The sequence below is a fragment of the Lonchura striata genome, chromosome 11 (genome assembly GCF_046129695.1).
Source record: "Lonchura striata isolate bLonStr1 chromosome 11, bLonStr1.mat, whole genome shotgun sequence".
Taxonomy (NCBI): Eukaryota; Metazoa; Chordata; class Aves; order Passeriformes; family Estrildidae; genus Lonchura; species Lonchura striata.
In genome coordinates this window covers 6,322,460-6,338,186 of record NC_134613.1, presented here as the reverse complement: position 1 = coordinate 6,338,186, position 15,727 = coordinate 6,322,460, and the positions used below count along the sequence as shown (strand labels likewise).

Here is a 15,727-nt window from a genome sequence, read left to right as displayed (position 1 = left end):
TGGGAATTCCTGGGGATCCTTCCCGATGGGGTGGGAATTCCTGGGGATCCCTCCGATGGGGTGGGAATTCCTGGGGATCCCTCCGATGGGATGGGAATTCCTGGGGATCCCTCCGATGGGATGGGAATTCCTGGGGATCCTTCCGATGGGGTGGGAATTCCTGGGGATCCTTCCCGATGGGGTGGGAATTCCTGGGGATCCTTCCCGATGGGGTGGGAATTCCTGAGGGATCCTTCCCGATGGGATGGGAATTCCTGAGGGATCCTCCCACTGTGCGGGATGGTTTTTGGATGTCCTGCCCCGAGCTCTGCATCCCGATGGGAGAACATTCCCAAAATCCAGCCCGGGAGAAGCGTGCCGGCCTCGGGCTGGGATGGAGCGGGATGACCGTGGATCCATCCCGGGATTTGGTCTCCGGCCCGAATGAAGAGAGGCTCCGCCCCTTACGGCCACGCCCTCGGATCGCCCCTGCTGCTCCCTGCGGCCTCTTCCAAGGGCTGTGGGGAGCCCCCATGGGGCCATTGGGCCACCCATGGGGCCATTGGGCCACCCATGGGGCCATCTTGGCCAGCCGTGGGGCCATCTTGGCCAGCCCTGGGGCCATCTTGGCCAGCCGTGGGGCCATCTTGGCCAGCCATGGGTCTATCTTGGCCACCCATGGGGCCATCTTGGCCAGTTGTGGGGCCATCTTGGCCAGCCATGGGTCTATCTTGGCCACCCACGGGGCCATCTTGGCCAGTTGTGGGGCCATCTTGGCCAGCCATGGGGCCATCTTGGCCACCCATGGGGCCATCTTGGCCAACCATGGGGCCATTGGGTCAGCCATGGGGCCATCTTGGCCAACCATGGGGCCATCTTGGCCAGCCATGGGTCTATCTTGGCTGGCCATGGGGCCATTGGGTCAGCCATGGGGCCACCTTGGCCAGCTCTAGGGCCATTAGGCCAGATGTGGGGCCATGTTGACCAGCTGTGGGGCCATGTTGACCAGCCATGGGTCCATCTTGGCCAGCCATGGGTCTATCTTAGCCAACCATGGGGCCATCTTGGCCATCCGTGGGGCCATCTTGGCCAACCATGGGTCTATCTTGCCCAGCCATGGGTCTATCTTAGCCAACCATGGGGCCATCTTGGCCATCCGTGGGGCCATCTTGGCCAACCATGGGTCTATCTTGGCCGACCATGGGGCCATCTTGGCCAGCCAGGCAAACAGAACTGGGATATTCCTGTGGGAATCCAGGATGCTCCCAGGCTGCTCCTCCCCAGTATGCCGAGAAAATAAAACCTCAATCGGATCCAGCCGGATTTGGGGGAAAAGCTCGTTTCGCCCCGCTCGGATTGGGGTCGCATCGAGCGGAATTCCGCACGTCCCACGGTCCCGGCTCCGGGATGATGCCTGGAAAAGCTCAGGAAGGCAGCTCCTCCCACCTGGATGGACAATCGGGAGCTGAGGTGGCACTTTTGGCTCGGAAAAACCTTGGAAAACCTCGTGCCAGGAATGCTCCGGGGTGGAAATGTGTCCCTGTGGGATGAGGCGCCAGCGGGAAGGACACGGGAATGTTGTCCCAGGAGCAGCTGCTGCTCCGACCCCTTTGGATACCTCGGAAAAACGCCCGGGGTGGATTTGGAGCTTTGGATTCCTTCATTTCCAAGAGCAGGACCTGATTTCTTTCCCTGAAAAATCAGGGTTTGCACGTGGAAGAGCGGGATTAGGGAGCCCAGGAAAACTGCAGCTCCAAATCCAGCATTTTTGGGTGGATGCAGGACATGGGGTCGGGGATAATTCCACCAGAAAAGTTGGGAATGCAGTGGGGAGGAGTTCCCAAGGCCAGGTCCTCGTTCCCGGGGGTTTTGGTGGTCCCCTCGTTGTCCCTCTCAGAGTTGGGAAAGACATTCCGGTGACATTCCGGTGACATCCTGGAGCCACCATCCCCTCAGCCGGAAAATCCGACCCCACTGATTTTCCCTAAAGCGAACAGGGATAAGACATCCCAGGGAAGGGAAATTCGGGAAATTCCCCCTTCCCAATCCTGCCACCCCCTCCAGCATTCCCACATCCCAATCCCTGCGTCATTCCCGCCCTCCGGAATGGAGACCGGCCCCTCCTGGCGCATCCGCGTCGCGGTCGGGATTTCTCCGTGCTGGATGATTTATTGAAGGATATGATTGATATCCTTCTATCCATCAAAAAAAAAAGGCATTTAAAATTCCCTGAGCCTGGAAAACCATGGGGATATCGGGATATCGGGATATTTGTTGCCACCTTCTCACTCGGCGTTTATGAGGAGTACGGATTTATTGAAATATATATTTATATTTATATATAGATCTTTTCCAGCCCCTTTCCCAGGGATTTTTTCCCCCTCCCCCAAACCCCTCCCAAACCCGGATACGGGTTCAGTTTTTGTTGGGAATTCTCTGCCTGGCCGGGACGTAGGGCAGCAGTGTCTGCGTGCTCTTGTCGGCCACGGTCTGGGTGCTGCTGTTCCTGGTGGCCCTGCGGATCGGGATCGCGCCCGGCTTCCTCGGGGGCTGCTCCCGAGGCCCCTTCCCGGCAGGATCGTCGGGATCGTCGGGAACGTCGGCGTCGCCGTCGCCGTCGTCGTCGTCGCAGCACAGGGCGTGGTAGAGCACCTTGTCGCTGAAGCGGACGCGCTCCCGCGTCCCCGCCGGCCGCTGCTGCGCCGGGATTTTGGGAACGGCGGCGCTCCCGAAGCATTCCTCGCTGGAGGAATCTGGGGTCCCCCCGCCCCCGCGGGGACCGTTGGCCACGGGGACCGCCCCGTTCATCAGCCGGGCCGGCGGCGGCCGCGGCGGCTCCGGGCAATCGCCGGGGTCCGAGGGCGTGGAGGCGTCCAGGAAGGAGCAGAATTCCCAGCTGTCCGAGAGGACGTCGGAGGCGGCGAAGTCCAGCGGGCCCAGCTCGAGGCTGGCGCCGCCCCGGTCGCTGCTGGACGTGCTGCTGGCCGTGGCCGGAGTCCAAGCGTCCGGCTCCAGGTCCAGAGCGAAGTCCGACGTCAGGCGGTCAATCTGGGACACGACCTGTGGAGAGAGATGGATACGGGGATGGATGGATGGATGGATGGATGGATGGATGGATGGATTGATGGATGGATGGATGGATGATGGATGGATGGATGGATGGATGGATGGATGGATGATGGATGGATGGATGGATGATGGATGGATGGATGGATGATGGATGATGAATGGATGGATGATGGATGGATGGATGGATGGATGATGGATGATGGATGGATGGATGATGGATGGATGGATGGATGGATGGATGATGGATGGATGGATGGATGATGGATGGATGGATGGATGATGGATGGATGGATGGATGATGGATGATGAATGGATGGATGATGGATGGATGATGGATGGATGGATTGATGGATGGATGATGGATGGATGATGGATGATGGATGGATGGATGGATGGATGGATGATGGATGGATGATGGATGGATGAATGGATGGATGGATCATGGATGGATGGATGGATCATGGATGGATGGATGGATGGATGGATGGATGGATGATGGATGATGGATGGATGGATGGATGGATGGATGGATGATGGATGGATGGATGGATGGATGGATGGATGGATGATGGATGGATGGATGGATGGATGGATGGATGATAGATGATGGATGGATGGATGGATGGATGGATGGATGGATGGATGGATGATGGATGATGGATGGATGATGGATGGATGGATGATGGATGGATGGATGGATGGATGGATCATGGATGATGGATGGATGATGGATGAATGGATGATGGATGGATGGATGGATGGATGGATGATGGATGATGGATGGATGATGGGGATGATGGATGGATGGATGATGGATGGATGGATGGATGGATGGATGGATGGATGGATGATGGATGGATGATGGGGATGATGGATGGATGGATGATGGATGGATGGATGGATGATGGATGGATGATGGATGGATGGATGGATGGATGGATGATGGATGGATTGATGGATGGATGATGGATGATGGATGGATGATGGATGGATGGATGATGGATGATGGATGATGGATGGATGGATGATGGATGGATGGATGAATGATGGATGGATGGATGGATGGATGGATGATGGATGATGGATGGATGATGGATGGATGGATGGATGGATGATGGATGATGGATGGATGATGGATGATGGATGATGGATGGATGATGGATGGATGGATGATGGATGGATGGATGGATGGATGGATGGATGGATGGATGGATGGATGATGGATGGATGATGGATGGATGATGGATGGATGGATGGATGGATGGTCCCAACACCTCCCCTTGGATTTCTGCATTGTTGCCCCACCCCAGCACTTCCAGATAAAATGGGAACCTTCCATCCCTCCAGCTTTGGCTTTGAAGCTTGTTTGGAATATCCCCAGGGAAGCCTGGAAATCAGAAAAACTCGTTTTTCCCCTTCCCGATCCCTTTTCCTTTTATTTTTTCCTCTTTTCTGGGAAAGAAAGAGCTGAACTTGAGGAAGAGAGTAAAAAAAGGGATTTTCTGTCCTCTCCATTTTTGGGACAAGGAAGAATTGGGAAGAAGGCTGGGAATCTTTGGGAATACCCCGTTACCAAATGCTTCTGCTGGAATATCTCCTCTGTTTCCCATGGGAATTTCAGCCCTGGGACAGGGCCAACATGTCCCTGTCACCTGAGGCCCCTTCCCAGCCTCACCGAAGGGACCGGGATGGAGCAGGAACAGCCAGAAGTGCATCCCAATCCCAATCCCAATCCCAATTCCAATCCCAATCACAGTCCCAAACCCAATCACAATCACAATCACAGTCCCAATCACAGTCCCAATCACAGTCACAATCACAGTCACAATCACAATCCCAATCCCAATCACAATCCCAATCACAATCCCAATCACAATTCCAAGACCAATCCCAATCACAATCACAATCCCAATCACAATTCCAAACCCAATCCCAATCCCAATCCCAATCACAATCACAGTCCCAATCACAATCACAATCCCAATCACAATTCCAAACCCAATCCCAATTACAGTCCCAATCACAATCCCAATCCCAATCACAATCCCAATCACAATTTCAAACCCAATCCCAATCCCAATCCCAATCACAATCACAGTCCCAATCACAATCACAAGGACAAGCACAATCACAATCCTAAATCTGGCCACATCTCAGGACTGGTGTCACTTGTGCCTGTCCCCAACTCAATGCCAATGCCAATCCCAATCCCATCCCCATCCTGGGATTGGTGTCCCCATCCCAATTCCGTCCCTATCTTGGGATTGGTGTTCCCATCCCAATCCTGTCTCCATCCCAATCCCGTCCCTATTTTGGGATTGGTGTCCCCATCCCAATTCCGTCCCTATCTTGGGATTGGTGTTCCCATCCCAATCCTGTCCCCAATCCCAATCCCGTCCCCATCCTGGGATTGGTGTCACTTGTGGCTCTCCCCATCCTGGGATTAGCGTCACTCCAGGCTATTTTTAGGATCATTCCCTATTTTAAACCGGGGGTTAAATCCCTCGGTGACACCCGGCTCCCGCGGGGGATTAACACGGAACGAAGGATTTTGGATTTACTCCCCCCCTTTTCCTCCCTCACGGAGTCTGGCGGAGCTTTTCCAGCTTGGAGGGGGAAAAAATCCCCCCAATTTCCTGGGAACATCCCCAGGGATTCATCCCAAACCTCATCATGTGTTTATAGGGGAAAAAATTCCCCAAATTTCCTGGGAACATCCCCAGGGATTCATCCCAAACCTCATTGTGTATTTATATGGGAAAAAATCCCCCCAATTTCCTGGGAACATCCCCAGGGATTCATCCTGAACCCCCTTTTCACTTGTAGGGAAAAATTCCCAGGAAACTGGGAAGGATTCATCCCCACAAGCAGGGGAGGGGGGTTTGGGATGAGGGAATTTGGGGGGAATTGTCCCCTCCAAGCCCATGAGGGTGTTTGGGATAAATACCTGGGGACATTCCCAGGGAACTGGGGGGGGATTTGTCCCCTCCAAACAGGGGACAAAGTTTGGGATGAGTTCCTGGTGTCAGCCAGGAGCTTCCCAATAAAATCCCGGCTGTTCCCACCCAGCTCGGGCAGATGTGGGACAGCTGGAGCCCCATCCTTGTTTTTATGGGATTTTGGGAATTTTGGCTGCAAGCCAAGCTGGAGGCTCCTGCTGGGGGTTGGGATTGGCGGCTCCAGATCCTGGATTTTGGGCTGGGATCAGAGGGGTGGGATCTGATGGAATCAGAGTGTTGGGATGTCGTGATCCTAAGGGTTGGGATCTGATGGGACCAAAGGATGGGATCCAATGGGATCAAGGGTTTGAGATCCGATGGGATCAAAGGATGGGATCTGACGGGACCAAAGGATGGGATCTGGTGGGATCAAAGGATGGGATCTGGTGGGATCAAAGGATGGGATCTGATGGGACCAAAGGATGGGATCTGGTGGGATCAAAGGATGGGATCTGGTAGGATCAAAGGATGGGATCCAATGGGATCAAAGTTTGGGGTCCAATGGGATCAAATGATGGGATCTGGTGGGATCAAGGGTTTGGGTTCCAATGGGATCAAAGTTTGGGATCTGAAGGGGTCAAAGGGCTGGGATCCAACGGGATCAAAGGGGTGGGATCTGACAGGCCGTCCATCCCCACAGGGGTTTGGGAAGAGGATTGGGAAGTGGATCTGAGCCCAGGATAGAGAGATCCAGGCCTGGACCCCACCAAAACTGCTCCCAAAATCCCACAAACCCAGCTCCCAAATCCCACAAAACAATTCCCAAAATCCCCAAAACCCACTCCCAAAATCCCCAAACCCACTCTCAAAATCTCCCAAACCAATTCCCTAAATCCCCCAAACCCACTCCCAAAATCTCCCAAACCAATTCCCAAAGTCCTCAATACCCAGCTCCCAAAATTCCTCAAAATCCCCCCAAAATCCCGCTCCTAAATAATTCCCAACCCTCTCCCAAAGCTGCTTTTTTTGGGGTGACAACCCCTGGATGTTCCTGGTTAATCCCCTATTGATCCCAGCATTATTTGGGAATTTATTCCCATCGGGATCGCTGGCAGGATTTTTCCAGGGAAAAGGCTGTGAGGGAACCCCATTGATCCCATTGATCCCATTGCAGAAATTCCAGACGGGAAGGGCCCTTCCCATGGGAATTTTTGGGGTGGTTTGAACGGAGATTTGGGGATTTTTCCATCCATGGATTTTAATCATGGTTTTCCCCGGCACAGAACGGCCGGGAATGATTCTGGACACAAAGGGATGGGAAGGAAGGAAGGAGGAAAACCAGGAAAACCAGGATGTCACAAGGTCAGGACACTTTGGTGGCCCTGAGGGGACCCAAATCCATGATCCCACCTCAGCTCAGAGTCACCGGCCAGGGACATCCCAAAGATTCCATGGGGACACCCCAGTGTCACAATTCCAGGATTTTTGGTGGCACTAAGGGGACTTTAATCCGTGATCCCACCTTGGCTCGGAGCCACCAGCCAGGGACATCCCAAAAATTCCATGAGGACACCCCAATGTCACAAGTCCAGGACACTTTGGTGGCCCTGAGCAGAGATGGACACTGGGATGGACATTCCCCAATCCTCCATGGGGACACCCCAGTGTCACAATTCCAGGACATTTTTGGTGGCCCTGAGGGGATCCAAATCCACGATCCCACCTCAGCTCAAAGTCACCAGCCAGAGACATCCCAAAGATTCCATGGGGACACCCCAGTGTCACAAATCCAGGATTTTTGGTGGCCCTAAGGGAACCTCAATCCATGATCCCACCTGGGCTCAAAGCCACCAGCCAGGGACTCCCAAATTTCCTTCTCTCTTTTGCAGATCCACATCAAGGATTCCCAAATTTCCTCTTTTTTGGAAATCCACTTCAGGAACGCCCAAATTTCCTCCTCTTTTTTGGAAATCCAGCCCAGGGATGTCCAAATTTCCTCCTCTTTTTTTGGAAATCCACCTCAAGGACTCCCAAATTTCCTCTTTTTTGGAAATCCACCTCAGGGATTCCCAAATTTCCGCCTCTCTTTTGGAAATCCAGCCCAGGGACACCCAAATTTTCTCCTCTCTTTGTGGAAAACCACCTCAAGGATGCCCGAATTCCCTCTTTTTTTTGAAATCCACTTCAGGAACACCCAAATTTCCTCCTCTTTTTTGGAAATCCAGCCCAGGGACACCCAAATTTTCTCCTCTCTTTTGGAAATCTATCTCAAGGATTCCCAAATTTCCTTCTCTTTTTTGGAAATCCATGTCAGAGACTCCAGTATTTTCTCCTCTCTTTTGGAAGTCCAGCCCAAGGATGCCCAAATTTCCTCTTTTTTTTGAAATCCACCTCAGGGGACTCCCAAATTTCCTCCCCTTTTTTACAAATCCACTTCTGGAACTCCCAAATTTCCTCCCCTTCTTTACCACCCCACCTCAGGGCAAATCCCCCCGTGGCTCTGCCACATCCCGAACCGCGGAGGAACCGAGCCGAGCAATCAAGCCCGTCCCTTTGGGGCGTCCCCCGGCCCCCGCGGCTATTTCCGCACCTCCCGGAGCTCCTTGGCCACCTCCTTGAGCTCCCGCAGGATGCCCTCGAGCTGCCCGATCACCATCCTCATGCGGCCGCGGATGCGCTCCCGCTCTGCCTCGCCCCGCCCGGGCGCGGTGCCGGTGCCGGTGCCGGTGGCGGTGGCGGTGCTGGCGGTGCCGCGGGCGGCTCGCTCCGTGCGCTGCGCATCCCGGCGGCTCCGCGAGTCCATCGTGCCCTAAGCGGCCGGGCCGGTGTCGGCGCCGCTGCTCATCCTCCCCGCCCGGCCCGGCCCGGCCAGCTCTCACCATCTTAACGCCGCCGCGGCTGCACCATGCGGGGACGCTCCGGCCCTGCGGTGACACCGCCGGTGGTGGCGGCGGCAGGAGGAGGAGGAGGAGGAGGAGAGGAGAGGATGGGGTTTGTTCGGAAGCGGAATTCCAGCGCGTGTCGCCGAGGAGGAGGAGGGGTGGCGGGTCCGGTGTCCGGCTGTCCTCCTGCGGGGACAGAGGGACAAGGGACGGGAAGGTTCTTGGGGAGGGTTGCGGTCGCTTCTGCCCGCAAATTGTGGGGGGTAGGATGGGGGTCGGGAATGTCGCTGGGAATGTCACCCCCCTTCCCCGCCCCACGTGGGCTCCCGCTGTCCCCTCCCCAGGCTGAGCTTGGCAGGGTGGGACCGCCGGGGGATGGACAGACAGAGGGACAGGGGGACACGGACAGGGACACCCACAGGGACAGGGGGACACGGACAGGGACACCCAGAGGGACACAGGGATATGGACAGGGACACGGACAGGGACAGGGGGACACGGATAGGGACACCCACAGGGACACAGGGATATGGACAGGGACAGACAGAGGGACAGGGGGACACGGACAGGGACACCCAGAGGGACAGGGGGACACGGACTGGGACAGGGACACCCAGAGGGACACCCAGAGTAACAGGGGGACAGACAGGGGGACAGAGGGACAGCCAGGGGGACACAGGGACACGGACAGGGACACCCAGAGGGACAGGGGGACACCCAGAGGGACAGGGGGCCGCGGACAGGGACACCCCGGGGACAGGGGACGCTCTGCACTCACCGGCGCGCTCCGGCCGCTCCCGGGCTCCGCTCCGAGCTCTTCCCGCTCCTGTTTTCCCCCGGCTCCTTCCCTCGCTTCCTCCTCCTCCTCCTCCTCCTCCTCCTCCTCCTCCTCCTCCTCTTCCTCGCCGCCGGCTCCCGCCTCCCTCAGGGCTTTTCCGCGGGGGCCGGGGCCGCTCTGCTCCGCTCGCTGTGGCGGGGGGGACACGTTACCGGCGGGGACAGCCCGGCGGGGACAGCCCGGCGGGGACAGCCCGGCGGGGACAGCCCGGCGGGGACAGCCCGGCGGGGACAGCCCGGCGCGGGGTGGCAGCGGCCCCGGGGCTCCTCCCGCTGCCATCCCTCCACCCCGGCGCGCTCCGGTGCCGGCCCCGCCCCGGCCGCGGCGGGGGGAGAAGGCGCCGTGCCCCCGAGTGCCCCCTCGGGAACCGGGAACGGCGCGGGGAGAGCGGGGCGGGGCGGGGGGAGCCGGCGCGGGGGTGCGCACGGGGAGGGGGATCGGTAGGGCCGCGTTTCCCTCGCCGGTACCGGCATCCTCCAGCCCCGGTACCGGCATCTCTCAGCCCCGGTACCGGTACATCCCCGGTACATCCCCCATCCCCGGTACCGGCAATCCCCAGCCCCGGTACCGGTACATCCCCGGTACCGGCATCCCCCAGCCCCGGTACCGGTACATCCCCGGTACATCCCCCAGCCCCGGTACCGGCAATCCCCAGCCCCGGTCCCCGCGTCCTCCCGGGCTCCGGGGATGGAGGGTGCCGGTATCCGCAGCTTCCAGCCCCGCTCTCCGAATCTCTCAGCCCCGGCTCCCGAATTCTCAATTCCCGGTACCCGAATCCTCCATTCCCCGGTCCTGAATCCTCCATCCTCGAATCCTCCATCCCCGGTTTCCTGCATCCTCCAGCCCAGGTTCACGAATTTTCAATTCCCGGTTCCCGAATCCTCCATCCTCGGTTCCCGCATCCTCCATCCCCGGTTCCTCCATCCCCGGTTCCCGCATCCTCCATCCCCGGTTCCTCCATCCCCTATTCCTGAATCCTCCATCCCCGTTCCTTCATTCCCGATTCCCGCTCTCTGCGTCCTCCATCCCCGCCGCTCTCATCCTCCATGCCCGAATCCCGCATCCCCATTCCCCAATTCCCGAATCCCCTCTCCCCGTGTCCCCTCTCCGGGACCCCCGCACGCACCGGCGGCGCTGCGGGCTCAGGGCCGGGCTCTCGCCGGGCGCCGGGCGGGCGGAGCGGGCCCCGGGCAGGGCCATGAGCGGCGGAGGGCCCGGCCCGGCCCCGCTCCGGCCGCAGCCTCCCCGCGCTCCGCCCGGCCCCGCGCCGGCGCTGCTGTGTCACCGGAGGGGCCGGGCCTGCGCCGGGAAACGGGAATTAAAGGCACCGGCAGCGGGAACGGAGCGGGATGGAGCGGGGAGGGAACGGGATGGAGAGGGGATGGAGCGGGGATGGAGCGGGGATGGAGCGGGATGGAGAGGGGATGGAGAGGGGATGGAGAGGGGATGGAGCGGGGATGGAGCCGGATGGAGAGGGGATGGAGAGGGGATGGAGAGGGGATGGAGAGGGGATGGAGAGGGGATGGAGCCGGGATGGAGAGGGGATGGAGCGGGGATGGAGAGGGGAGGGAGCGGGGATGGAGAGGGGAGGGAGCGGGGATGGAGCGGGGATGGAGAGGGGAGGGAGCGGGGATGGAGAGGGGATGGAGCGGGGATGGAGCGGGGATGGAGCGGGGATGGAGCGGGGATGGAGCGGGGATGGAGAGGGGAGGGAGCGGGGATGGAGAGGGGATGGAGCGGGGATGGAGAGGGGATGGATCCCGGGATGGAGCGGGGATGGAGCGGGGATGGAGAGGGGATGGAGAGGGGATGGAGAGGGGATGGAGAGGGGATGGAGAGGGGATGGAGCCGGGATGGAGAGGGGATGGAGCCGGGATGGAGAGGGGATGGAGAGGGGATGGAGCGGGGATGGAGAGGGGATGGAGCCGGGATGGAGAGGGGATGGAGAGGGGATGGAGAGGGGATGGAGAGGGGATGGAGCGGGGATGGAGCGGGGATGGAGAGGGGATGGAGAGGGGATGGAGAGGGGATGGAGCGGGGATGGAGCGGGGAGGGAGCGGGGATGGATCCGGGATGGAGCGGTATGGACCCCAGGATGGAGCAGGGATGGAGCGGGAATAGGATTTTGGGAAACTGAGGCAGCCCTGGGGATATTCACTTGGGAGGAGTCTCTCTCTTCCAATTTTCCCCCCTCCTCCAAAGATGCTCCCCCTGCCTCCACTCCACGGGGATTTGGGGATGATTTTTATGGGATGTGGAAAAGTCCAAGCATCCACCTGCAGATCCAGAGCACAATCCAACCTCTGACCTGCAGGGAGAGAGAGATGGACATGGGGATGGATGATGGATGGATGGATGGATGGATGGATGGATTCTTGATACTCCAGAATTCAGGATTTAGGGGTTTTCGGGTGGAGCTCCAAAAAATCCCATCCTGGAGTCTTTTCCCGCCAAAATTCCCAATGTTGGGGGGAGAATTCCACTGATTCATTCCTGTTCCCTGTGGGCGGAAGTGATGGGAGTTCCTGCGGGATTGGGATCTTCTGGAGCCCCTGGAGAATGGGATTTGTTTGATGTTGGATTTAGGGATTTGTACCTTCGGGGTTTGGGGTTGGGGATTTCGGGTTTTGGAGATTTGGCATTAAAAATTTGGAATTTTTGGTTTGGCGTTGGAGATTTGAGATTTCAGATTGGGGATTTGAAGACTTTGGGATTGGGGATGAGGGATTTGGGATTTGTAGATTTGGGATTTGCAATTTGGGGATTGGGGATTGGGATTTGGAGTTTTGGGTTTGAGAGTGGGGATTTCAGATTGGGTATTTGACGTTGGGAATTGAGGATTTGGGGACTGGAGATTTAGGATTTCCGATTTGGGATTGGGGATTTGGGGTTTAGGGGTTTGGGATTGGGGATTTGGGAATCCTCCGCACCCCCTGGATCCGGGAATTTCTCCTGCCTCGATGTTGGAACGGGATCCTTCCGGAGCCCCAGAACCTTCTGGAACATGGGAGATTCCCGCCGGGAATGCCGGGACGGAGGCGATTCCCCAGTTCCGGCCGGGATTTTGGGATTCCCCGGCCTCGCTCTCCCGAGGAATCCCGATCCCAAAATTTCCCGGGTTTTCCCGGGATTGGCCGCTCCAGCGCGGGCTGCGTGCGCCCCCTGGCGGCGCTGACACCGGGATTTGGGATCTGGGATTTGGGGGTTTGGGGTTTGGGGATTTGGAGATTTGGGGATTGGGGATTTGGGGATTTGGAGATTGGGATTTGGGATTTGGGGGTTTGGGGTTTGGGGATTTGGAGATTGGGATTTGGGATTTGGGGGTTTGGGGTTTGGGGATTTGGAGATTTGGGGATTGGGGATTTGGGAATATGAGATTTGGGGATTGGGGATTTGGGGATTTGGAGTTTGGGATTTGGGAATTGGGGATTTGGGATTTGGGATTTGTGGGTTTGGAGTTTGGGGATTTGGGGATTTGGAGATTGGGATTTGGGATTTGGGGGTTTGGGGTTTGGGGATTTGGGGGTTTGGAGATTGGGATTTGGGATTTGGGGGTTTGGAGGTTTGGAGTTTGGAGATTTGGGGATTGGGGATTTGGGGGTTTGGGATTTTGGAATTTGGAGATTTGGGATTTGGGGGTTTGGGAATATGAGATTTGGGGATTTGGAGGTTGGAGATTTGGGATTTGGGGGTTTGGGGGTTTGGGGGTTTGGGGATTTGGAGTTTGGAGGTTGGGATTTGGGAATTGGAGATTTGGGGGTTTGGGGATTGGGGATTGGGGTTTGGGGGTTGGGATTTGGGGATTGGGGATTTGGGATTTGGATTTGGGGATTGGGGATTTGGGATTTGGGGATTGGGGATTTGGGGGTTTGGGGATTTAGAGTTTGGAGATTTGGGGATTTGGGAATCAGGATTTGGGGATTGGGATTTGGGAATGGGGATTTGACAATTGGGTATTTGGGATATGGGATTTTGGGTTTGGGATTGGGGATTTGGGAATTTTCCCGGATTTCCATCCTGCCCTGCTTCATCAACTCCAGCATTCCCAAGAGGGGAAAACCCGGGAATTCTTGGGGGATCCAGAGGGATTTGGGGTCCCACCGGCCATGGGGTTTGGGATTTGGGGATTCCGTCTTTGAATTCCATTTTTTATTCAACATTCCCCCCCCCCCCCCCAAAAAAAAAAGGGGGGGGGGGAACTCCAGCCAAATTCCCGATGAATTCCAGGCATTCTCCGCCATAATTCGGGATTTACTATCCAGAGGGAAAATCCCAAATGGCCCCAAAGAGGCAAAAGCTGGGAGAAAATCCCATTTATTGGGCAGGGTTTTCCTTTGGGAATGGGCTTTTCCCGGGAAAATCGGGAAGTGGTGGGAATTGGGCAGGAAAAGGGATCCCTGAAGGATTCCAAAAGCGGGAAAATGGGAAATTCCACTTTTTTTTTTTTTTATCCCCACTGGATGCAATTCGCGCCTTCTCCCGGAGGGCAGGATCCGCTCTGGAGGCGCTTCCCGGGACCGAATCCGGAGGAATTCCACCCAAAATTCACTCCGGGAGTCAGTCCGGGGTTCAAAAAAATTAGGGAAAAGTGAAAATTCCAAGTTTGTTTTTTTTTCCCGCCTGGATGCACTTCCGGAGTGGGGGAATCCGCTGGGCGAGCGAAGCCTTGGAGCGAATCCCGCGGAACTGCAGCAGAATTCCTGCCGGAGGAGGAGGAGGGAGAGGGAGGAAGGCTTGGAAAAGGGGGAGAAGGAAAAAGGGGAGGAGGAGGAGGAGGAGGAGGAAGGCTTGGAAAAGGAGAAGGAGGAGGAGGAGGAGGAGGGAGAGGAGGGAGTGGGAGGAAGGTTTGGAAAAGGGGGAGAAGGAGAAGGAGGGACAGGAGGAGGAAAAAGAGGAGGAGGAGGCGGGGTCGGAGGAGGAGGAGAAGGGAGGAAGGCTTGGAAAAGGAGGAGAAGGAGGAGGAGGAGAAGGAGGAGGAGGAGAAGGAAAAAAAGGAGGAGGAGAAGGAAAAGGAGGAGGAGGAAAGGAGGAGGAAGAGGAGGGAGGAAGGCTTGGAAAAGGAGGAGAAGGAGGAGGAGGAGAAGGAGGAGGAGGAGGAGAAGGAAAAAGAGGAGGAGGAGAAGGAAAAGGAGGAGGAGGAAGAGGAGGGAGGAAGGCTTGGAAAAGGAGGAGAAGGGAAAAGAGGAGAAAGAAGCGGAGAAGGAGGAAAAGGAGGAGGAGGAGGAGGAGGAAAAGGAGGCGGCGGAGGCGCTGCCGGCCCCGCGCTCCGAGCGGGACGGGCCCGAGCGGCGCTCGGCGGTGCCACCAGCGGTGCCACCAGCGGTGCCACCGGACGGGGACCGCCGGCGGCGATGGCGGCGGGGCTGTGGCGGCGCGGGGCGCTCTGGGCCGCGCTGCTGCTGCTGGCGGCGGCGCAGGAGCCGTGGCGGCAGCTGATCCAGTGGGAGAACAACGGGCGGCTCTACAGCCTCCTCAACAGCGGCGCCGAGTTCGTGCCCGCCGGGCAGGAGCGGCCCGCGGGCAGCCGCCTGTGGCTGGCGGGGACCGCGGGGACCGCGGGGACAGCGGGGACAGCGGGGACGGGCGGCAGCGTCCGCCGCCAGGCGCCCGCCTCGGGGACAGTGCGGGGACAAGCGCGACATCCCTTCGGGTTCGGCCAGGTGCCGCCCAACTGGCGGGACGGGCCGCTGGGCGACGGCGCGGGGGGACAGCGGCGACAGGCGGGGCGCGGCCGGCAGGCGGGCGCGACAGCCCCGGGGGTGGCCGTGTCGTCGTTCGCCTTCGCCTCGGCCGGACAGCCGCCCTTTGTCGCCGCGGGGGTGGCACCGCAAGCGGAGCGCCCCGACGGTGTGCCCGCGTCGCGGAGCGCGGTGGCGGCGGGGACAGGGATGGGGACAGGGATGGGGACACCTGTAGGGACAGGGATGGGGACACCTCTGGGGACAGAAATGGGGACAGGAATAGGGACAGGGATAAGGACAGGGATGGGGACAGGGACAGGGATGGGGACACCTATGGGG

General features: G+C 58.1%; 2 protein-coding genes across 2 annotated transcripts; one reads left to right on the top strand and one right to left on the bottom strand.

Annotated features, from left to right (window-relative positions):
- Window positions 1-2,274: 2,274 nt before the first annotated feature.
- Window positions 2,275-8,739, bottom strand: INSYN1 (inhibitory synaptic factor 1). Its single transcript, XM_077785853.1, has 2 exons — window positions 8,578-8,739; window positions 2,275-3,039 (listed from the first exon to the last, which is right to left on the bottom strand). The coding sequence occupies exons 1-2, from the start codon at window positions 8,647-8,649 to the stop codon at window positions 2,395-2,397; spliced, it is 717 nt and encodes a 238-aa protein (XP_077641979.1). The 5' UTR covers window positions 8,650-8,739; the 3' UTR covers window positions 2,275-2,394.
- A 6,319-nt stretch (window positions 8,740-15,058) lies between these two features.
- LOC144246972 (lysyl oxidase homolog 1-like) lies at window positions 15,059-15,694 on the top strand (the record flags this gene model as incomplete). Its single annotated transcript, XM_077786005.1, has 1 exon — window positions 15,059-15,694. A coding segment is annotated over exon 1 (636 nt), but the record flags the coding sequence as incomplete, so codon positions are not given.
- Window positions 15,695-15,727: the final 33 nt, after the last annotated feature.

Bases quoted from the DNA above. Each gene is read 5' to 3' on its own strand.
- INSYN1 (XM_077785853.1), bottom strand. From the start codon at position 8,649: ATGAGGATGGTGATCGGGCAGCTCGAGGGCATCCTGCGGGAGCTCAAG. The intron at 3,040-8,577 runs GTGCGGAAATAG...CTCTCTCCACAG, and splicing joins TGGCCAAGGAGCTCCGGGAG to GTCGTGTCCCAGATTGACCG.